Raw genomic sequence first — 24,761 nt, forward strand, 5'->3', positions numbered from 1 at the left:
CTGCTCAGGGTCATCGCCAGGGAACCACACAGCCAGGCCATGGATGGGACTGAGGAGGGAGGAGGTCGCAGAACCCAAGTATTGTCATAAGGGGAGGAGGCCACGCGGGACCAAAGAACCAGTAAATTCCACCCATAAAGCCCTACCCTGGTCTCTGCACATGGTGTCAGCTAGTCGAGACCAGTCCGTGGGCACCAGGGGGAAAATGCCCCAGGGGCAGGACGAGGTCTCTTCATTTGGCGATCCCTACCGCCCAGTGCCTCCCTGACACTCAGCAGTAAGGAGGGGTCCCTGTATCTGATGGTCATGCTCTAGACTGGGCTGCTCACCACTGCCCTCTCGCCCATGAAGATGGAGGAATTTCACCTGGACACAAAAGGGAGGCAAAGGGACAGTGGAGGTGCCGGGTGCACTGGCTGACAGCCCACAGGCTTCCTGGCTCAGAGCACAGCTGGAAATCCCATTCCAAAGTGAAAAATGAGAATGCTGCTGCGCCCTTGTTGCTAATTCTTTTTTTTAATCCTCACCCAAAGACGGTGATATGTTTATCAATGTTAGAGAGAGAGGAAGGGGAGAGAGAGGAAGAGGGGAGAGAGAGAGAGAGAGACATCCATGTAAGAGAGAAACATTGGTTGGTTGCCTCTTGTATGCGCTCTGACCGGGGACTGAACCCACAACTTTGCATCCGTACAGGACGATGTAGCAACGAGCCGAGCCAGCTGGCCAGGCCTCTTGTTGCTAATTCTTAAGTTGCCCCACACAATAATATGTCTCTCAGTGGCTAAAAGGGTACACCGCATTTTTTAAATGAGATTCTTCACTTCCATATAGGACATAATCTAAGAGTTAAGTTACACATCCTGCCCCCCCCCCGCACCATGGACCAACCTGCAAACATTTCTTTTCTCACCTGACCCCTGTTTTAAGCACCTTGGGGCACGTGGGCCCCACCTGCTTCGGGCTTTAAATAGTTTTCACAGGGCCCTCTGATTCATTCACATTATCCTAAACTACTCAGTTCTGAGCTGGCTCCAAACAGGTATTTTGCCTCTACATCTAATACGTGGTGGTGACTTCCTCATGACGCGACCCACTTGTTCCTCGTCGTTTTGCTTCGCAGTTTTTCCCATGTGAGGCAGCTGGTCCCCAGCTGTTTGCGGCCCTGAGCTGATGGCAACTGCCTGCTGCCCCTTTCTGAATCGCGGGCTGCACCTCCACCCCCAAATCACTAGCTGGCTCCTACATGCCCAGTTCCGGCCTTTCCTCTCCCTGCATTTCTTGGCACCTGGGCTTTGCCCCCTCCCCATCCACAGATGGCCCAGGCCCAGGGAGTCCCCCACTGACGGGATCCCTGATACTGTCCCCTCCCAAGGGCGACAGAGGAGACCTGGGCCCTGAGCTCTAAAAGATGACAACTGCTTGGGCTTTGTAAGCATTGGAGACACAGGAACACGAGGTCTCCCTGTCCCCTGCGCTGTCCACTTCCTCTCAAATAAGTAACCCGATACTCGAGCTGATCGTACCCCCCAAGACTGATCGGTCAGACAGCTCAGTTCAATCTGGTCAACCTAACACAAATCAGCCTCTCAAACGCTGTGAAGAAAGGCCAGCTTTAAAACATTTTCCACTTCATTGTGACTGTGTTTGCAAAATACAATGAAAATAAATTACTGGAAAAATAAGGCATAAAAAACCAGCAGAAATCTTTGGATTTAGACAAAATTTCTCTGTCAAATTGGAATAAAAATGTCTAAACATTCTTCTCGACTTCGGTTTTGATCCGTCACGACCCACATCACAAAAGTTCCCCGGCGGGCACTGGTCCTCGGACTGGGCTGATGCAGACCGTTACCTTACATGGAAACGCTTCGTATTCATACTCGGCACACTTTCTCTGAGGGAGCAGTGTTTCTGGCCTCTTCTTTGCTCATCCTAGTTTGGTCTAAGCGTGTGACTCAGCTCTACTGATTTACCCCTGGCCACTCCGCCTCTGCCTGGTGAGGGGCTTCCTCCAGTGCTCACCAGCTTGCAACCCTTGCTGCCAACAGGGATGGCTCTCACCAGGTGTCTCCGGCAGAGGCTTGACCTTCTGACCTTCCCTCCTCTTACCCAGGTTCCACCTACTGCTCCTATAAATGCCCCTTCCTAGGGCTTATCTATCCATCCATCCACCCATCCATCCACTCAGCCATCTGTCCATCTACCCACCCATCCACCCACCCACCCAATTAGGGGGGTAATTTTACTTGCCCTACCCACCGGTGTCATTGGGGTATTTGTCTCCCTTGATGCATGTCCTCCCGTCGTCCTCCTGGATGTAGCCCTCCCGGCATTCGCAGCGGTAGCTGCCCAGGGTGTTGACACAGATGTGTGCGCACAGTGTCTCGTTGCTGGTGGCACACTCGTCGATATCTGGTGTGAACCAAATGCAGACAACACTCAGTTTCCAAGAACTCACTCCCAACACCACAGGCGACAGGGGGCGTGGCCCTTCTGTGGGCGTCTGCCAAGCACGCTTTGCCACACCTCTCCCAGAGAAGCCTGGGAAAAAGCAAGATGTTAGAAACGGGAGTGACAGGAGCACTTCAAGGCAGTGTCACCATGGTAACAGGTCAGCGAGGGGGTTCCAAGTCAGGTGGCCGGTGCCCGGGCATTGCTAGCCTTCCAAGTTCTCCCCCATAGGGCTCCTTGGAAGAGAAGAGGAGATACCCTTTGGCGACACACTTAGAAAAGCGAGCATCATAGAGAGGGTTTTCTGCACGGGCCCCCGTGTGCCGAGGGCTTTATGTTCCAAAGAGCATGTGGTGACCCAAGGTCACTTAGGAAGGGCTCCTTCCCAGTGAAGAGACGTGTTGGTAGCTGGGAAAAGCCACTTTGGTTAAAAGAAAATAGTCATAATGGGTCTCATGGAGGGAGTTTTTCCCACAAAATTTCAGTCTCCACAGTGACCCTAACAGACTCCTCGTGAGCTGTGGAAATGAGCCGTGAGGCCATCAAACAAGTGACCGGTAAGGCTCCCCGTGAGCCGGGCACATCACAGACGTGCCCCCCACTGAGCGGGGTACAAACGAAACTGTCTCCCACCAGGAAGAGGGGAGGGAGCCCCAGTCTGCTCCTGTTCACTGGCTGAAGACACCACACACAGCCCCGGCCCGTGCACGTGTGGTGGCCGAGAGCGCCCGGCCCTCGCTCCCGGGCGCCGGCAGCGACTCCCGGGGCCCGCCTGTGGCAGGCCCTGCGTGTGTCCAGGGGAGCGTGGTGGCTTGGAGGTCCCCCCTGGCGGTACATGCTATGGCACCTGTAGACAAAGATGTCACAGCTGGAGCCTCCCCTGCCGTTCCTCAGGCTGACCACCTCTGTCCACGTGTCCCTGCCCTACACCTGGGCGTCAACCTGCCTCCCTGTCCAGAGGAGGGAGGACGAGGTTGGCAGGGGAGATAGAAACGGATGGAGACCTTAGCAGAAAGCCGGTTTTGCTGATCCCCAGTTGAAAAGGACAGGGCGTCACAGCACGGAGCCCTTGTCCTGGGACCTGGGGGGTGCAGGGTGGAGTACTGTGCTCTCAGCAGGAGAGGCCGTGGCCCCCAGTCCATTAGTTAACATGGTGGTCTCAGCCCCTTCCTTGTCAGCATGGGGCGTCTTCCCTTGGGGAGAGGCCAGGAGACCTCATTGCTGGAACTTTTTTTATTTTTTTAATTTATTTTTATTATTTTTTAAAGATTCTATTTTATTTATTTTTAGAGAGGGAAAGGAGGGAGAAAAAGAGAGAGAGAAACATCAGTGTGTGGTTGCTGGGGGTCATGGCCCGCAACCCAGGCATGTGCCTTGACTGGGAATCGAACCTGCGACACTTTGGTTCGCAGCCCGCGCTCAGTCCACTGAGCTACACCAGCCAGGGCCTGGAACTTTTTTTAAATGGTGCTTTCCCGAGCCCCTGCCCATCACAGCTCCTTTGTTTTCCACTCGGGCCTGTGTCCCAGCCTCCTCGGTCCACCTCAAGCTGGTCCTCAACCTTGACTGTGCTGGTGAGTCCCCAGAGCAAGGGTGTCAAACTCATTTTCACTGGGGGCCACATCAGCTCTGCAGTTGCCTTCAAAGGGCCAAAATAATTTTAGGACTGTATGAATATAACTACTCCTTAACTGTTAAAGAGTTAAAATTACATTCGGTCCTTTGAAAGCAACCGAGAGGCTGATGTGGCCCCCGGGGAACATGAGTCTGACACCCCTGCCCCAAAGGCATAAATGCAGATTTCTGCGTTTCTCCACCAGAGACTGGAGGGGAAGCCAGGATTTTTTTTTTTTTTTTTTTAGACAGAATCCCAGGTGTTTCCAAGACAGGTTAGCTGTGACTGACCACACTTGGAAACACATGGCTCCAGGGGACAATAAACCTGCCTCGGAAACTCAGAGAGCGCAGGGGGGCGGGGGCAGGGAACACACCGTGGGTGGTGCTGATTCTGCCGAGCTGCGGTCTAGGGGGCGGCTTCAGCCCCCCAACTCACGCCCAACCTGTCTGCCACCCGGACAGTGCTCTGTCCCAGCCTCTCCTCCTAGTCCTCATCTGACAGACCGCTCACTCTGTTTCTGTTTTTACATCTCTGCCCATTTACGTTCTGTGTTACAGTCTCCTAGTTCACATTTGATAATGGCCCCTTGTCCTGCTCCTACACCTCGTTGCACAGGAGGGCCTGCCTGGAACCAGCTCCCTGAAGGTTTGCTCGGCCGGCATTTGTTTCAGTAATCGAGGGATCCGCTAGGATGATGCTGGCACACGGCACGCGGCAAGAATCAGGGCGGAGGGGCAGGAATCGAAGACCAAAGCGCGTGCTCAGCGCCGCCCCCACTGATGCAGAGCGTCCCGCACGGCACCGCCAGGAGCTGCGGATCACGCGCGTTCGGCCAACTCACCGAGGCAGTAGGGCTTCTCGCGCTTCCGGTACCTGTCGCGGTCATACCGGTATCCCGGGTAACACGTGCACAGCACGCGGCCGAAGTTATCTGTGCACTGCTGCTCACACGGCGCCTCGGAGCACACGTCATAATCTGAGGAGGGAAGGTGTGAGCTCCATCAACCCCAGCCCGTCCCGAGGCGGAGGTGCGTCACCTGGCTGAGGTCTAGGACAGACTTTCTGGGCGGCACTCGCTCCGGGGGAACTGGGAAGTGGGACCGCCCCTGTCTGCAGGGGAGTAGCTTTTCGGGGCCATGGGGAGCCTCTGAGAAAAGTGGTGCCCCGCTTCGCAGTGCTGAGAAGCAAACATCACTTGTGACCCCCGCTCTCCCGCCCAGAGTCACCTCCTCCTCATCCTTTGGTCTTCGTTGCTCATCCCAAGAGCAAAGGTGCCTGGATGGGCAGGCTCTTCTCTGCAGCACAACCTGTGCCTATACTTTTCTTTCTTTTTTAAAACCAACGGCTATAGAGAAAGGAAGTCCCTTTGGCCAGCCCTGGTGATGAATGTTGTTGTCATAACATGGGGAGCAGGGCTGGCAGTCAGGCCGGCTCCAAGGAGTGTGAGGCAGGCTTTGGAAGGGAGGTGCCTGTGAGTTGTGTGTGTGTGTGTGTGTGTGTGTGTGTGTGTTGTAGGTGGGTATGCCAGAGGGCTGATTCTGCATGCCGAGAAGGGGCTGGACAAGGTCGAACGGCTAGAGATTGCATTCCAGCCCTGCGCCCATGTGCACTGGGGTGGGTGGTCTGTTACTTGTGAAGACTCAGAACATCTCCTCCTCCCAATCCTTACAAACCGATATCTAACAAGCCTCTGAAGGGACTTGGCTCCAAGTCAGGCGCTCAGGCTGAATGTTTCCTTGCCGACTAGACCCGGCATCTCATTAATCCCTGCACTGTCTTCCCTGGTGCTGACAGACGAGCTCTCCGTGGACGTGGTCGCTCTGCTACATGTGAAGGTGGAACAGGGGGCTGGCAGCCCTGCTGTGGCACGGGCAGTGTGACAGGCTCATGCCATTCCCATGATGACCTGGATAAATGCTTCGCCCTGTGGTGGAGAGTCCAGGCCTGCTTTGCCTGTGTGTGTCCCTGGCCAAACGTGTTTTCTGAACTAAGTCGCACCTCTGGGCATCAATGTTCTGTGCTCTACGTGTCTCATGCCCACAGGCTCCCACGTGGTTACTGAATGCCTACTCTGTGCCAGGCCTGATTCTAGGAGGATCAATGTTAACATTGTATGTGGGAAACGTTTTTATATGTTTTACCTTGACTGGTAGTAGAGCTCGAGATAAAAACTACCCACAAACAATGTGTTAAGGCAAAGAGTTGGGAGCCAACCCTCCTAACGCTGCCACAATTTCTGTGATCTTGGGTCCTTTTAAGCCTCAGCACCCTTACCTATAAAATAAGGTAACGATAATACTGACTTCATGGTGCATTTAGGAGATGACATAAGATGACACATTTGGCACAATGCCTGACACAGTGAATGCTTTACCTGCTCTTCCGCTTCTTCAATTCCTCACTCTTACACTTGTTTAGGGATCTTTCAGGGACTGTGTCCCCTGGAGCAACAGTACTATTCTCTTCCTGTAGTTTTTGCTCGATTGGTAATTGTTGAACTAGAACCAATCAGATCACCCTACTACCTGGCTGATTAAGGTAACACAACAGGGATGGGGGGAAAATATATCTGGTTGGCCAGATAATAGTTTTGGCTTTGCAGGCCTTTGTTGCAACTCCTCAGCTCTGTTGTTCTAGGCCAAACACAACCACAGACAATGGTTACATTAATGGGTATGACTATGTGCCAATAAATCTTTATTTACAAAAACAGGCAGTGGGCCAGGTGTGGCCCACAAGCATAGGTTGCTGACTCTTAGAGTAACAAGTATGAGGCAATGACACTTTTAATTATAGCTTCTATTATTTATTTAGCATATGATTATTTTAAAAGAAATTCTAGTCTCTTTTTACTATCTATAATGGTTAATTTTATGTGTCAACTTGGCTGGGCCACAATACCCAGGTACTTGGTTAAACATTATTCTAGATGTTTTGGTGGAGATACATTTTTTGATAAGATTATCATTTAAATCAGTAGGCTTAGGATAAAGCAGATTGCCCTCCACAATGATGGTGGGCCTTGTCTAATCAGTTAAAGGCCTTACTAGAAAGAAGACACACCTGCCCTGCTGCAGAGGGAATTGTGGCAGAAGACCGTGTTCAGGTTCAAACTCTAGCTCCCCCCTGGGTCTCCGTGTTGCTATCCCACGCTGCAGATTTTAGAGTTGCCAATCTTGTCAACCAATTCCTTAGAAATTAATCTCTTTTTCAAGAATCTGAACTATTACACTATCTTTTCTGAGATTCTACATGAATACTTTGCATTTGGGGGCAATAGAGACCTTTGTGACTACAGATATCTTTGCAAAAGACCAACAGTACTGACTCATTCCCACAGATTAAAACGAATCAGCTGTCGAAGGTGTTCTGGTGAAAGCAATGGGGCAGAGAGTTGGTTACGGCAGAGCAGCTTCCGGCTCCTGGACCGCTTTGCCTGGAAGCACCCAGTTCTAGGTTACGATAGTGCTGTAATGACCATAGGTGCTGTGGTCCACTTTAGGGTCGGGGGGATTAGTTTTAGGCCTAGACACACAATACCTAAGGGGTCCTAATGCTTAGGACCCTTAAGTAGGTGGTATCCACGTCAGGCATTTTTAATGAGTTTGGGCAAGGTCTTTAGCTGGGATCTTAAGTGGATTGGCCTAAACTTAATTCTCTTTCGGTAGCTGCCGCACAGAAATGTAAACGACACAGCTGGGGACTGGGAAGAGCTGGCTTGTGACGGAATGCAGTTGCTTTGACTGTTGTGGTTCCCCCACCGAGCCCCAACCACTGGAACTGGCTGGCAGTGGGAGGTTCAGTCTTGCCAAGGCCCAAGTCCGTGTACACTGCCAGGAACGCTGAGACTTCCTAACGCAGCTTTCTCAGAGGTCACAGCTATGGATTCATGGCCTCGGCCATCCTCCCACTGAAGGGAGCAACCAACTGGAGGGACTCATTTACTTCTCACTGGTAAAAAAGTTGCTCTCCATGGGGTCACGCCACACGAGTTAGCCTGGCTGGGCTCCAGTCCCCTGTGGAGATGCGGCTTCACACGCAGCAGCGAAGAACTCCATTTCCCGTCCCCGCCCGTCTGTCCTCAGCCCCGGGGGACCTGCCCTCAGGCTCCTCAAATGGTCCTTAGTGTCTCCTGTGTCAGCGCTGGGGACCCTGGCAGCCTTCATGCTCCTGCCTGTCCAGGGCCGGGGCAGCCTCCCTGGACAACCTAGCTCGGGTCTCTGCTCCTCCTACAGACCACCTCTGACCACCCCGGTCCTTCGTGCCGTGGGCCCCTCTGCACGCTTGCTGCTCTGAAGGCCTCTATCCACACATATTTCGATTATTAATAATAACAACAGCAACCCCACTTACCAAGACTTAATAAGGGGCAGCCTCTCTTCCAAGGACTTTATATGTGGTAATATTCTTAAAACGACCACGTGAGTTAAGTGCTAATACTTTCCTGCAAAAGCTGAGATTTAGAAAGGAACGTGCCCAAGGTCATAGCTAGTAGGATGTGTGTGTTCTGGGACGAATGTTTGCATCTTGCTGAAATCTGTATGTTGAAATCCTAACCCCAATGTGATGGTATTGGTGGTGGTGATGGGGGGGGGGTGGGCTCTGGGAGGTGATTCAGCCGTGAGGGTGGCGGCCTCATGAATGGGACTAATGGCCTTGTAACAGAGAGCCCAGAGAGCTCCTCTGTCCACGTGAGGGCCCAGCAAGAAGACGGCTGAGTGTGAACCAGGAAGCTCTCGCCAGATACTGCATCTTTCAGCACCTGGGTCTTGGACTTCCCAGCCTTTGGAACTGTGAGAAATAAGTGCTTGTTATTTAAGCCACCTGGTCTATGGAATGTTTGTTATAGCAGCCGGAGTGGATGAAGGAAGGCAGCATGGAACCGTGACGGACATCTGGGCCTCTCTGATTCTGCGCTGTCCGGATCTCGGCGTGCGGGTGGGTGCCTTGAGGGCTGGGTCTCTATCACTCCAGGGCTGGGCTGCACACAGGGCTTGTTGACAGTCATGTGAAGGGGCTTCAGTTTTAACACGTGACAAGCAGTGAGATGGGTAGGGGAGGGCGGTTGTGTTCTGCCTGTGTGTGATAAGCTGATGGGAGAACTGTTCCACATACGTATACACGTTGTGGAATGATTTAGATAGAGCATGCTCCATGTAACCAAACTGAAATTAGAAGAATTTAATGCCCCAAACTAGAAATTGCATGCACACATGCACAGGTAATCAGACACAAATAAGATACATCCATTCCAGGCACACCTGAACTGTATAGACACCTGATGAAGAGTCGTGAATAAGGTGAGAAGATGTAATCTTTTATGTCACATACCTTCTGGGATGCATTGTCCAAGAACAAACTTATACCCTTTGCAGCACTTTTTCCTAAGAGACAAACAAACAAAAAAGCATTCTAAATGGGATATGTTAGATAAAAAGTACAATTCTTTTCATTTGTGGATTTTGAATGAAATAACGTGTGCCCAGGAAAAGCTGAGGCACAAAGCCAGGGTGAGTTAGTTTAAAGGAAATTGGAGATTAAAATAAAACATATCACCAATATCATATGACCACATCTTCTACTAGCAGAATGTCCTTCTCACCACATAATACATGAGATTAATCCTTTGAAGCCTGTGACAGGAATTAACTCGGAGATTTTAAGATACTTATATTAGACAGTTACAGGTCTGCGGGATATAAGTATGAAAAGAACCTTTGGGGCTGACCTATGCACCAAGGAGTCACATGACTAGCTAACTACAATAACTATTAGCTAAGTATAATAATCACTGGATAATTATAACATAAGGATGGCTAATTTCAATGTAAGACTGGGACAGGCACCCAAGTGTTCTGACTCCCACTGGAGTGCTCTTTTTCGTGCCTGTACCACGCATGGCACTAAAGGGACCCGAACCATCTACGGCTGAAGCACGGCCATCAGGTGACTCCTGATGGAAACATGCTGGTCTCCCATCTCTGCCTGAGGGAGGGAAACGGTGCCATCAGTTCCAACTGTCGGTCTGCCCTGCAGAGACTCCAGCTCAGCTATGGGGTCATGCGCTGCTAACAGACCAGCCCCACTGCCGGTCAGCCACTATCAGCATCAGCTCTGGACGGAGCTGAGTCAAACTACCTCCTGAGAGCTCTGGAGGGTAAGTCAGAGCAGGCAGAGTTAGGAGGAGAGCTGAAATTTTCAACAAGAGGCCAACACAGTGTAATTATTATTGTCATTGTTATTATTATTATTAAAATAATGAAAGGTGAGAACTAAAGCAAGTGTCCATCTTTGTGAGCGACCAGAACCTTCAGCCAGGTTAGACAAGGGTTCTGTTGAAGGATAATTTGACACACTTAGATGTTTTTTTCCCACCACTAAATTTCTTAGTCGAAAAATTTAACAGCATTATTTTCTACTTATGCAGTATTAGTATGATCCAACCATACTACAGGTAGAATCAATTCTTGTGGACCCGCCTGCAAGGTGGATTACCACGTGCCAGGTGACAGGGAAACTTCAGCAATCTCTTCTTAAAACTTTTAGAATTTACGAAAGTTTTATTCAATCCATCACTGAAACATTTTACATCAAATTTGTGAACAATGTATACAACTTGTAAGCATCCCATCTGGCAGGAGAACGTTCTGAGGCCCCATTGGGTACAGCAGGCCCGCCTCCTGTAGAAGCCCCGCCTCCTGCAGAAGCCCCGCCTCCTTCCGCCCTGCTGCAAGCCTCCCCTGTGCAGCCCAGCTGTGATAGATAAGCTTCTTCAAAAGCGCAACACAAGGGCTTCCACAATAAACACTGGTGGCATTTGGGATGCTCTGGAAACAGGCTTAAGTGAAATAGCTCAGGACTCCCACTGCCCTGCAAGGACACAATTGCCAGCCTGTACCTGTCTGCTCAATACGGACTATCCTGAGTCTGTCTTCAGCATATTTTATGTCAAAAAGGTGTGTGTGTATTTAATACATATATTTTAATGTACATTTATATATATTTACTCACATATAAATAAAATGTGCTGATATGCACATTATGTGACAATGCCCAGAGTTGCCCCATTCGGCATAATTTCCCCCCATCTCTAGCTGAATTACCACTTTACATGGCCAAAGAAGCCCATGGGGTATACATTTATGATAATTACTATTTGTAACAGAGGTAGAGGATCTACCTTCATATTCTATGAAACTTAAACTCTGCCTAGCTTTCTGGGGTTTGAGGAGGCCCAACTTCCTAACAACCTAAAAAGAAAACTGGCTGAATAGAGCATCCATTACAATTTTATGGTCATTACTCACTGTATTATGTGAGGCTGTCAGACCTAACACTATGTGAGGAAAAACAGTGCACTTGATAGTCTGAAACTCAAGTGGTTCATGAGAAAGTTGGATGGAGGGGAAAAGCATGTGTTTTTGATACTCACATCTTAAGGATAACACCACATTTACACATATGGTTCTACTTGGCTCTTTCTACTTAAAAGGCGCGTCCAAGGTATAACCTCAGAGATGTTCATTGGTGTTTTAAAGCTCATGCAGGTGGGTGCAATTCTCACAATCTCTCTTCCTGTGTCTAGGCTATCAAATTTGGGCATCCTGACCCTTCCTGAGCATTTCAAAGGCTTGGGATTGTCCACACAGTGGAGTCAAAAGTATCCTGTCCTTTGCCTTTTTATGAAAATACCTGAGATGTGTCATCAAAAGGCGGAGCTCTGTCAGGAGCAGATCTGGGCTTCAGGATGGGCACATGGCATTTAAATTCCTGCTCAGCTAACAATTCACTTCCCCTTGGCTGCTTCCCCCTAATTGCACGACGAGTACCGTGTCCCTGCTCCAAAGAAGAAGGTTTGAGACTCCTCCGCACCCTCCTGTCTCCCCCAGACTTCCTGGGGATGCAGCATTATTTTGCATGAGAAGCACCCACCCATCATCGATCTCCATTTAAAACCAACAACGAGGTATTCCAAACTATTAAAAAAACAAACCCAGGCTACACATGTCGCACTGGTTCAAAGATTACTTAGGACATAATTTATGGATGATGCAGTCAAAACAGCCCAAGTGGAATCTCCTCCCCATTACACAGGCCCTTGTTAGCCCTGACTACAAACGAGGCTGTGTGCGTTTTATCTCTAAGCAAAACAAACTAAGACTGCGAAAGTTCATGTGGATTCCGGGGAGGCCGCCCTTCTTAATACGCTTCACGTGTCTCAGCGCCGGTTTCCAAAGGCAAATGCTTTTCTCATTTCTTGGCAAGAGGAAGTGGTGAGTAGATGGTTGTTACATGGAAAGGGCGACATCTGGTAATCAGGAAAGGCTGTGGAGGTCTCCCCTGGGTGCCTCTGAGTAGTAACACACAGAGAAAACCATAAATAAAAAAAACAGTGCGGCTCGAAATAGAGCCCGTCAACCAATGTGTGCGAGAGCTGTTGGAAGGGAAAGCTAAACCAAGATGATGAAGATAACATACAGTCATCTGACTGTCTGCTATTCGTTATCAGATTCTAAAAAAGAATTTTTTGGGGGGGGGGGGAAACCTGCCTGCAGAATCGGAGGACTAAAAGGGACTCCGAAAGGTCAAGTGAGTTAGTAGGCAAGAAATATTTCAACGCTTGCTCCAAGGCAACGGTAAATTTTCCTAAGATTTACTTGGGATTTCCTTTCCATAACTTTCTAGCATGCACCTGATATATCAGACTTTTTTTTCTAACAAAATGAGAAAACAAACTGCACTTTTTAGAGTTCTGGGTGCCAAGCCATGTGCAGGAGGCTTTAGAGCAAGCGACTCTGCCGGACAATTCTGGCTCTGTCATTTGAAGAGCTCAGGATGTGGCCTTGGGCTCATTTCTTTTTCTTTTTTCAAAAAAATTTACATACTTATTTTTAGAGAGAGGGGGAGGGAGGGAGGGAGGAAGACAGGAAGAGAGCATTGATGTGAGAGAGAAACATCAACTGGCTGCCTTCCACATGTGCTCCAACTGGGGACAGAACCCGCAACCCAGGCTTGGGCCCTGACTGGGAATCGAACCAGCGACCTTTCGAGTTGCGAGATAATGCCCAACTAACTGAGCCACGCTGGTCAGGGTGCTTGGCTTCGTTTCTGAAACTTGCTGAGCTTTAGATTCTTCGTGGATAAAACATGAATAATATTTGCTTTACAGCATTATCATACTGATTGCAGAAAATAAAGGTCCCTAGCACAGGGCCTGGTTGAGGGTCAGAATGGTGTTCTAGCTGCAGCTTTATGAACACAGTAAGAAAACAACAAAAGCCATTCTTTCCAGATTCCTCATCTTAAGACTCCTCCATTTCTTTCACTTCTAGTCAATGGCAGATGCCATCTCTTCTTCTGGGGGAAAGGAGGGAAACCTCTGATTTCGAGATGATGGAAAAGTAACATTTTTGTCTTTTTCTTCTATAGGTTAACCTCCCATGAGCCCATGAAATAAAAATGGAAGCTCCTATTCCACCGAATCAGGAGACCTCCCTGATTTGGAACGTGGTCAGTGGGGGGAAGGAAGGGAAGGGCTTTGCAGGGGGAGTCACGCCACACCCCAGTGTCTCCAGAGGAGAGCAAGGCACGGGGATTGGAACCTGCAGACGCTGAAGCATGCGGAGGCCAGGCCGGAGCAAGATGAGCTGGAAGGCTGGTGTGAGCCTGGGCTTCCAGCCCTCCCCAACCCCATGCAGTCAACCTGACACCATTTGACCACTCCTACAAGATGCGGAAGGTTTTTTTTTTTAACTGTATCCAGGAGGCCCAGGTCTGGGACACTAAGCCAGAGAACTGAGCAGAACCCAGACACACACAGCCCACGTGATTATAAAGAATCCTTCGATGTATTATTTCTCTCTAAAACAATGAAGCCTTCCTGGTGATGCCTTCGAAAGGCACATTGACGGTGGCTTCCTCACATCACCAGTGAGTCAGGCCCGCAGGAGACTTTTCCCAGGAGGAACACAGAACATGAATCCCTTGCGGCTGTGATTAAATGCCTAAGGCTCCCAAAGAGGCCCTGAGTTTCTCTGTAAACTCCTTAGCGTGAGGAAGCTCTCCTCCCTTCCTCTTACCCATCTTGCTTTCCAAGACTTTTATTGAGCTTTGCAGAACTTCGCGTGAGTTGCTAGAATTCCTTTTACACCAGATGCCCTGAGAACAGAACCCAATGAAATGACTTACCTCCCACGTAGACCTTCTCGGTTCCAGCCTTTAAACCAGAATGTGCGCCTCCACACCCCCAGCAAGTGGAACATATTCATGTTTATTATAGTGATCAGTAAACTAAGAACCAAAAGAAACCCAAACAAATCTACCCATTTGTTCATCTATGTTTAAACTTGTTACTGCCAAAGCCGTGACATTATTAAGAGGATCATAAGGAGTATATTAGGTACAACATGCTTTTTATGTGCACAGTTACTGATGGTGGAGATCAAAGGATGGAAGGACCGAAAGAGTACGGTGGTTCCTAAAAGAATTAAGCAGAGTTACCACGTGATCCCGCAATTCCACTTCCGGGTGTATATCCAAAAGAACTGAAAGCAGACTTAAACCGATACTCGTTCATAGCATCTCTTACAATGGCTAAAAGGTGGAGACAACCCAAATGCCCATCATCAGACAACTGGACAAACACAATGTGCTCTCCACATACAGTAGACTATTCTGCAGCTTTAAAGGGGAAGAAACCCTGACACAGGCTACAATATGGATAAATGTTAAAATCATGATGCTAAATAATACTAAAGGACAAATATTAGATTATTCCACTTGCACGAGGTACCTAGAATAGTCAGATTTATAGAGATAGAAAGAATGGCAGTTGCAGAGGCTGGGGGCGGGGTGGGAAGTTACTGTTGAGAGGGTACAGAGTGTTCATTTGGGAAGATGAGAAAGTTCTGGAGATGAATAGTGATGGTAATTGCATGACAATGTACAAGAACTTACCATAATGTCACTGAACTAAATACCTGAAAATGGTTAAAACGGTAAATTTACACTGTGTGTATTTTACTACACAAATACAAAAAGGTCAAATGAGGAAGGAACATTGTTGAAGTCACTCCTCTAACCATTCATGACCTGGTTGTGGTATCGTTTGGGTTTTAGCTGGGTGAATTACAGGGGAAAAAGTTTGTGTGTTTATTCTTAAATGGAGCTAAGGGGACCAGAAGGTATTTACCCCTACAAGGCTGTGATGATGATAATTTATTCATTCAACAAACACTTTAATTGCATCTGCCCCAAAGGCAGAACAGCTGGTGGTTAGAGCCCTTGCCCTTGGGGATGTACCTCCTGGGTCTGAATCCAGGCTCTGATGCTTTCCAGCTGTGGGACCTCAGGCAAGCGATTTCATCGAGTTCCTCTGCCTCGATTTCCTCGTGTGTAAAAGAGGAGAGTATTCGTACCCACCTCGGCAGCTTGGTGTGAGGGTTCAGTGAGTCAGGGTGCATGGACCTTAGTGCGTTAGTGCTGTCATACATGAATCCTAACAGAAACGTCGGAATATAAAAAAATGTGCTGCTTTTCCTGCTGTGTCCCTGCCCTGGCCCCCACCATCAAGGACCCTGGAGTGTCACAGAGGAGGGAGTGTTGCAGGGGAAGGAGCATCCGGCAGTCAGCAGCCCCGCCATAGTCTGACTTCCCAACGGCTCGGCTTCAAGCGAGAAGCAGCCAACGCTTACTGCAGAGCGATACATGGGCATCATCTTGGCCACATGTGTTCCCACGCTAACACCTGCTCGCCGATGATTGTACTGGATCATCTTGCGGGAGAAGTGAAGCCCTAAAGCATTCCACCTCCCTCTCTCCGGTCAGCACTGGAGCCCTTCGCAGAGATGAAACCGCATGTTTGGGTCTCTGTTTACTCACAGCCGGCCCAGGGGCCCACGGGCTACTCAGACCGGAGCCCAGGCTGTGGGCTGGGACCATGTGCGGTCACCTCGGCGTGGTGTTTCTGGCAGGGCCTCCCTATCTCCCTGCCACAGTGTTGCTCAGACTCAGCAGGTCCAGGACCTCCGCAGAGGGCCGCCAGGGTCCGGAAGGAGACCAGAACCTGGGGTCGATTAACTCCCTGTTCTCGACTCTGCCAAGGGGAGACTTCCAGCCCTTTTCTCTCACAAGTTTTCCTCTTCCTTTGTGTCCCCAAGTGACACACCGACCCCAATTGTCTTGTTTGCTGGCTGCCTTTTCCCAATTTCAGATGAAAAGTTGACCATTGCAGAAACTTATGAAACAAATGATAACAAGGTAGAAAAAACAGTGTGGTATTATCTTTGTAAAATGATGAAATTGTATCTACGGCATATTTTTACATGAAAAAACAGATTAGGTTGGGTAATTATTAGGTTGACTTATGTGGAGGAGATGGGTTTTCTGGAAAGAGCAGGTGTTGGTTTTGTAGTGGGAGGACACAGAGGAGATAATAGCCTAAAAAGGTCTTCAGGGATTTTGGGGTGTTTTGGTGCATTTCTAATGCCAACCTTGGTGATGTGTCAGTAACTCCGGTTTTAAATGTTGGTTGGGAGTGACACTCACGAGCCCGTGGTTGAGTGTAACTGCCCACAGGGTTACTTTGCCTGCCCAGAAACCAAGGACTTACATTCTGGACCAACTTGAATGTAAGCCAAGCTTGGTTTCAACCAAACCACTTTGACCAAGTCGCCTGGAACCCACATAGGGCACTCATCAAGAAACGGCCTCAGGGATTTAGCGTACCGTCGGTCAGAAGGTTCCTTCTTACCTTTTTCACCTTCCATAACTGGTTTGATAGAGGTTCGTCTTAGGGAGGGTTTTAACGGAACCAGTTTCCCCACTGGTGAGGCACGTTTAAACCAATGAGTCTCTGCACCTCTGTAGTCCCACAGGTGCTACTTTTCAGAAGCACTGTTGCTGTGAGTTCAGCAGCTGTGAACCGTGTCTTCCTCTGTGGGTCACTGTGCACCGACAGTGTGGTGACACTGTGGGACCCAAAGCCCTCGTCACTGACCGACTTTTATTCTAACCTTCACTTTGAAAGCATTCTAGGAACACCTGAATGGTTATGAATAACAGGCTGCAATGACGTTCATCCTGAAAGTGGTATCTTCAAGCACTGAGTTATTCATGATAAAACAAGCAATGTGGGGCACCCACGGAGGTTACCAAGGCATTCTGGGAAGTTTCCTGACTGCTCCTCTGCCTGTGCCTCCCGTGTGGGCTGTCTGCAGCTCAGCCATTGTTACCTCACTCCTCTCTCTTCTTCAAAGGGGGGCTCCGGCCCAGGATGGCAGCTCCCACCTCTCTGCTAACACCTTTCAAACTGCAAATGGCTGAGTATCTTCACTGCCTTCATTTTGCTCGCCTATATTTTCTAAGTTTTCTATATTTATCAGATGACTTTTGTAATGAGAAAAGGCTCTACTTTAAAATTAACAGGAAAATTAATTTCCCACTGCCAAGGTGGAATAGGATATCATCCTTGATGGACTCAGAGCCTAAAGACAAGTAATCCGCAATTCTGTTTTATAACTATTGTCCTCTAATTTTTTTTCTAGCAGAGGCCCCACCTTACCCACAACAGCTGCCCTTTCAGAAGGTCGGTGCTATAGCAGAGGCAACCAGCTGTTTTCCTAAATGTACTTTCTGCTCTGTGCAGTAACAAAACCCCACATTACACCTGAGCACGTAACAACCCAGAATAAAGGAAACATTTCCCTGCCTCTTGGCCCACTGGGCATGGCCTTGTGGATAAGCCTGGCGAATGGGATGTGACCACGATGTGTGCAACTTTCAGGGGCCAGCCCTAGGTGGGCGGGGCACATGCCCTCTGCATCACTCCTTCCCACGGGCGGGAATGTGAATGAGGTGGTCATGAGCCACCTCGGACAACGAGATCAGCACCTTTGCGATGAGCAGATGGCCATACGAGGAGATGAGCCCGAGGTGCTCTTCTTAGCTTACTACGTGAGCTAAGGACTCCTGACAGTTTTGTGTAAGAGAAACAAACATCCATCTTGTTTAAACTATTATTTTTGGTTTCAGCTCCAGGAGCCTAATACACCCTCAAAGCTAAAATAACTGAAGTGCAAGGTTAGTAAGCCAAAAGGGGCCCAGAGAAGACATGGCCTTTCATTTTGCTCCAGAAACAAATGTGCATGGAGCCCTTGAGGCTTATGAAATGCTGACCCTGGAACAGTAATGCACGGAACCTTCTCAGTAACTCATCCAAAGGTCAAGAGCTCTCTGCTCCGACGGGGAGTTCTCTCTGCACAGCGGGCAGACTTTCCTGGGTGCTCAGCCCTGTCTCCTACACTTCCGCAAGCAAATGAGGCATTTCCAGAGAGAACTCAGTCCGGGAACATGTAAACACCGCTAATTCAGAGATTTGCCCTCGGGGTCAGTCACGGAATTCAACGCTCGTTGGGGATTAAACGAGGTGCTCTTCAAGTAGAGAGTTTGACTTCTAATGACTTGGAAAGACAGAGGGGACCTGATCTGAGATTTTCAGAGTTTTGCTCACAGGTCAGCTTTGAAACAGTCTGAAACTATTATTAGACAATAATCAAGTAACAATTTCAATTCAGATTAGTTAAAAAGTAATGACTTGGAAAGACAGAGACCCGATCTGAGATTTTCTCTTAGGCTAATTAGTCCTGATGTGAGACAGCCCATTCCTGACATGCACACAACCCTTGTGGACAATGAAGCCCAACCAACATTGACTCAGGTCTACATCCCCGGAGGGAGAAATTGATGCAACACGGAAAGTGGGATTTCTACCTGCAAATTATTTGCAGGTAAAAGCGGGAATTTTCTGTTGGTTTTAGATAATAATCAAGTAACAATTTCAATTCAGGTTAGTTAAGAACTGGAAGTCATTAAGTCCAACCTAACTCAACACGCACTTAATTGAGAGCTCACTTACATGCCAAGCCAAGGACTTTCTGTAGATTGTTTAATCTAATTCTCCCAACCACCCTTTTTTACAGATGGAAGAACCGAAGCACAGAACACTTCAGTAACTTGTTCCAATCAGTGGCTGAGCTGGACAAATTAGTCCCAGGCTGCAGGACTGCGGAGGCCACGTCTGCCCCGAACTGGGTGTCAGAGGGAAAGTGGAGATGATTAAGATTTGCATTTAGTCCCTGAAGACAGTGTGGGAGAAATGTATATGCACAGCTATGAATAACACAGGAGGAATTAAAACCATTCTAACACAAGTATAACGTGTTCTTTCAGAGCACAGAGAGGAGGATGAACTCAGTTTCAGAGCCTGCAAAAACTGTGGCCCGCTGATTTGGTCCTGCCTGAGAAATTAATCCGGACCCATATAAAGGGGCACCCCCTCACTACCTACCAGTCTTGCCTCTCCAGCTTAGCCCCGCATACAATTTCTTTGTCTCGCTATCTCAGCTTCTCTCAGGGGAACATTTTCTTGTCTGGGTTCAGGGATAACATTTAGGATGTGCCTCCTAAGCCTGAACATTATTTAAAATTTTATTTATTTTTAGAGAGAGGAAAGGGGAGGAGAAAGAGAGGGAGGGAAACACTGATGTGAGAAACATCGATTGGTTGCCTGTCATGTGCGCCCCCCACTGGGGATCTGGCCTGCAACCCAGGCTTGTGCCCTGACTGGGAATCGAACTGGTGACCTTCTGACTGAGCCGAACCAGTCAGGGCAAGCCCAAACCTTATCTAACCTGCAGGTCAGAGAGCCACATACAGGCCAGGAGGAGAGGTAGAAAAGACAAGGCTATAGACAGAGAAATATTTCCAGCAAGACATTAAGCAGGTCCAAAACAGGGCAGTGGGAACAGGAAAAATGAGGCCAGATTTTAAAGAGCTGCTGGAGGCAGCATCTGTAGGATTTCCCAACCCACTGGCTGTAGCGAGTGAGGAGGAACAGAGAAGTGCAGGACCAGAGATTTCCTTTGCTGCGGCTGCCTGGAGGACGAGGTCACCCTTAACGAAGGCAGGTTAAACTGGAAAAGAGCGAAATACAAAAGACTTCTATGGCACCAGTCTGGGGATGACTAGGAGGTATGAATTACATTTGGTTAGGGTATGTTCTTTAGGATGTTTGAGGCCTTGAGCAGCTCAAGGGTGAGCCAGGGGTAACCCGGGGGAGGTGTGCTGGAGACAGTCTCACAAGCGACAGTGAAGCTGAGTGTAAGAACGCCCGGAGACTCTGTGAGGAAGAGGTGGGAGGGGGGACGCCCAGGGCCGCGCTGTTTTCGGATAGCTCCTCCATTCTAAGCCCAGGCACCCTAAGCACGGCTCCCTTTACTCTTGATATTCAAGTGGCATTTCTGTTCTTTGTGACTGAGTTCATGTTCTCTCCCAGTTATCCTGGTGACATATAAAAGCTATAATTTTTGGAAACAAAAGGCTTTTGATTTGGGGGGTTATTTACAGGCAGGGTTTCCATGATTGTTGTGTGTTTTATCAAAATTACGCATCTCGACCCTGGCTGGCGTAGTTCAGTGGATTGCGCACTGGCTGCGAACCAAAGTGTCGCAGGTTCGATTCCCAGTCAGGGTACATGCCTGGGTTGCAGGCCATGACCCCCAGCAACCGCACATTGATGTTTCTCTCTGTCTCTTTCTCCCTCCCTTCCCTCTCTAAAAATAAATGAAATAAAATCTTAAAAAAAAAAGCACGCATCTCTGTCTCATGAACAGAAGTCATTCATGGGTGGTTCAAACAGAAATGTTTTTATTAACCTGTAGACACAGGCCTTGTCATGTGGAGAATTAGATTCTGTCAATAGCAGTTGAACGTCCAGGTGTCCTTGGCATTGGTGAATTATTCACTGGTAACCTTGAGGAAGAGTTGTAGCTGGAGTTTCAGACAAGAAAGTAACTGTTGGCAGAGCAAAACAAGCTGAGAAGTGAGGACACTTGTTTTTCTAGCTATTAGGGAAATGCAAATCTAAACCACAACAGATGCCACCTCACACCTGTTAGAATGCCTGTTATCAACCAGATAAGAAAGGAGTGTTGGACAGGCTATGGAGAAAAAGAAACCCTTATGCACTGCTGGTGGGGAATGCACAACGGTGCAGCCACTATGGAAAATAGTATGGAGGCTCCTCAGAAAATTAAGGATAGAGTTACCACCCTGGTTGGTGCAGCTCAGTGAATTGAGTGTCAGCCCGTGAACCAAAAGGTTGCTGGTTCGATTCCCTGGTACATGCCTGGGTTGCAGGGTGCGAGAGAACTGATGTTTCTCTCACATGTCGGTGTTTCTCTTCCTCTGTTTCTCTCTCCCTTCCCCTCTCTCTAAAAATAAAGACATAAAATCTTAAAAAAAAAAAAAGAGAGTGGAGTTACCATATGACCCAGCAATCTCTCTTCTAGGTACCTACCAAAAAAAATTGAAAACACTTATTCACAAAGATTTATGCACCCTTATGTTCACTGCAGCATTATTCACGGTAGCCAAGACGTGAAGACAACCTAATGTGACCTCCAGGGGAGGATAAAGAAACGTGGTACGTAGATACTACTGCTCAGCCACAAGGAAGGATGAAATCCTGCCATTTGTGAGCACACGGATGGATCTTGAGAGTATCATGCTAAATGAAATAAGTCAGACAGAAAGGGACAAGAACCATAAGATTTCACTCAAATGCGGGATATAAAGCAGAAAGCCACAAGTGAACAAACTCACAGAGGGTTGGGAAGGGATAAGCAGGGTGGAGGGGGCCAGTGCACGGCGATGGAAGAGACTGGACGTTGGGTAGTGAGCACATAATGCAATATACAGATGATGTGTTGCAGAATGGGACACTCGAAACTTATATAATGTTATTAATCAGTGTCACCCCAGTAAATGTAATAAAAAGAAAGCGTGTTTTATAAATGATCTTGTGTGGCAGTTCTAGTGTCTCTGGTGACGTGCACACATAATTCACCGTGGTGCCTCGCCACTCTCTGTCATCTGCCTGGCTTTCCCTGGAGTCTGGTTCCTCCCTCCCAGCCAGAAGAAATCCTTCTGCGGGTTCCGTTGGAGAGAGGCAGTCCGACGGATACACAGACACACTGTCCCGTGCATTTGCCCATGCCTTGCTGTCAGATTGCTAACGACGCCCCTCCTCCAGGGCCTCGCAGTGCCGTCTCATCTTGTCTCCCAATGTAACCTAAGGCCACGTGGCTCTGGGAAGTGGGAGACAGCAGTTTTTCTTCCTTATCCCAAGTCTGGCATTTAGGAAAAAGAGCAAATAGGGCCATGTGATTGAGTGTGATACATAGCCTTGGAAACTTGCCACGTGGCTTTCGTGTGGTTGATGCACACATCCCAAAGTACTGCTTGAAAGTCTGGTGATGGAGAATTCCTCTCATTAATTCTAGGGGACACACACAGGTCCCCAAAGAGCACTGGGCACTCCAAGAAGAGACGAGTATTTTATTTTGAGCACCGACTGTACAAAGCATGGCGTTTGGCTCGGAGGAGCGACTCTGGCGGAACTGCAGGCACTGTAGTGAAGGAGAGAATGCAGGTCCTGTGGCGGGGGGTGATGCTTCCAAGCTGAGATGCAGTGGGGGTTGTTGTGGGAAGTCTCATAAAGGACCCCAACAGCGGGGTTTCCATGCAGAGCTTCTCCAAGGGCTGAAGTGTGCTGATGTGCGGTGGCGAGACACGGTGATGGTGGTAGGAACGCAGGCATAGATGAGACAGGCCCTTCCCATGGAACCGCAGTTACTCTGGACGGTTCCCTTTGCGGCCAGTACCTTGCCAGGGACTGGTGCTCCAGATGCTTCAGACAGCGTGAAGGAGGCTATTGAAGGGCATAGGCTGTGAAATTAGGGTCCACTTCTAGATGCCCCAGTTCTACAAGGTAGGCCTTGCCCCAGCAGGGCCTTTGCTGAGTCAAGAGCTAGCTCCCAGAGCGGAACCAGACCACCCATCCGCAGCAGCCTGAGCGTGACCCTCCTCCATGGCTGTGTTGATGGGCTCGGTGTGACCGGCTGCACCTCAAGTACCAGGCTTCCCCACAGGTCCTGGGAGACCCCCACAGTGCCACCTTCTCACCTGCGACTCATGACGGGAGATGATGACACAGCACCTTTCCCTGTCCTTTCTGTATGTCCATTGTCACAGAGAGGGCAGCTCTGACTGCAGTGGGGACCTTCTGAAGGTCTAGCAGGTCCCAGCTATGTGACTTCCGTCTGGCTTGTTGGCTTTTCTCTGCTGACAGTGACCATAACTCCAGTCAGCCATGGTCTCTTGGGCATCCTGCTCGGAGGAGCCTCCCCGTAGGGGCTGGAGTCATCCAGCGAACTGCCAACAATCCCCTTCCATGTCCACACCCCACCTTCCTAACGAGAGGGCTCTGCCTGGACCCTCCGTCTGACAGAACCTGGGGAGCAGGCCTTATGTCGAAGGCAGTGGTGATAGAAACCGAACAGTGGGAGCGTTCACTGCTCGCGCTCTGGGCACACCCTGGTGCCACCGTGCCCTTGGGCAGAAGCCACAAGCCAAGGGGGGATCACACAGCCAGGACCTGCCCACCCTTTCTCTGAAGACTGTGTTCCTTCTGCGGCCGGGGCTTCTCCCACGGGGTCTTACATGGGTCACAAGGTCAGACACTGCCGCCTGCCTTCTATGGTTTCAGCAACTTATCACAAGGAGCAGCAAGACCGTCTGTGATTGTCCCCATTTCACAGGTGAGGAAACTGAGGGACAGACAGCTAAAGAGCTTTGCCCAAGGCTGCATTGTGACGAAAGGAGAGAGCTAGGGTCTCAGTCCCCAAAGTGGGAGGCACAGTGTCTGCCTCTGAACAGTCGTTAAGATCTGAATGCAAAAAAAAAAACAACAACAACCTAAAAACAAAAAACGCAGACGTGGAAATCCTCACACCCTCATCAGCAGAGCCTGCGTGAGCCCAGGAGTGCCAGGGCTGCTCAGCTGGAGCCTCAATCTGATGGGACCGGCCCCTGACTGCTCTGTTCTCCCTGGGGACAGCACCCGTCCTTCCAACCGCTGCCTCTAGGGGGCGAGCTCTGGACACACGGTTACTGAATTAGGACACAGGTGAGTAAAGCCAGTTTCTCCTTCCCAAGACACAGGTGAGGATTATGGGCAGCTAGCATTCGGACGGGGTGCCAGCTGAAAGTGAGAGACTGCCAGAAGCGGTAGAAAACCTGCTGAGGTATGAGGAAACCCCTCAAATCCCGACTTGGTGAGTTAAAGGGTGAATAGTCCTCCCTACTTGATCCCGAACACGTCTAATGTCCCCTTGAGAGGCTCAGCACGACTTCCTCCTGGTCCCAGCGGCCGTCCTGGAGTTCCCGCCCCCCGGAAGCCTTCCCACTTGCTCTGAACATGCACATTCTCACCATCTGTGTCTGTCTCAGAATATCTAGGAAAAAAACCAAATCCCCAAAACAGTGGCTCTTAATCCTGGCTGCATGCTAGAAATCTACTAGAGAACTGCTTCAAGATAAAAAGTGGAAAAACATGTATGCCCAGGCCCAACCTCGAAATATTGATAATTAAATCAGAATCCCTGGGGCTGGAAGCAGAGACTCAGTATTTTAAGAAATCGGCCAGGACTGAGAACCGGGGCTAGGACGCTTTGAAATTTGTCCATGCGCTGTTTCCCACCCAGCTGGGCGGCCCGCAGGGTGGGGCCCCGGCCTGGTGCGGCGGCTGCCCTCGGCAGTGAGCCCAGGTCTTGCCCAAGTCAGCGCTGGTCAG

At 49.3% G+C, this 24,761-nt stretch overlaps 1 protein-coding gene across 3 annotated transcripts in view; it reads right to left on the reverse strand.

Moving 5' to 3' along the window:
• Positions 1-24,761, reverse strand: part of CCBE1 (collagen and calcium binding EGF domains 1) — a 177,917-nt gene that overhangs the window by 17,126 nt on the left and 136,030 nt on the right. For all 3 annotated transcript variants that reach the window (XM_045850311.1, XM_045850313.1, XM_045850310.1), the window contains 3 exons: positions 9,401-9,453; positions 4,911-5,045; positions 2,260-2,412 (listed from right to left, as the gene is read on the reverse strand). In XM_045850311.1, coding sequence (XP_045706267.1) covers positions 2,260-2,412; positions 4,911-5,045; positions 9,401-9,453 — 341 coding nt within the window. The remainder of the gene's footprint in view (positions 1-2,259; positions 2,413-4,910; positions 5,046-9,400; positions 9,454-24,761) is intronic.

The sequence above is a fragment of the Phyllostomus hastatus genome, unplaced genomic scaffold (genome assembly GCF_019186645.2).
Source record: "Phyllostomus hastatus isolate PE091 unplaced genomic scaffold, TTU_PhHast_1.1 phas_contig_80, whole genome shotgun sequence".
In the NCBI taxonomy this organism is placed as follows: domain Eukaryota; kingdom Metazoa; phylum Chordata; class Mammalia; order Chiroptera; family Phyllostomidae; genus Phyllostomus; species Phyllostomus hastatus.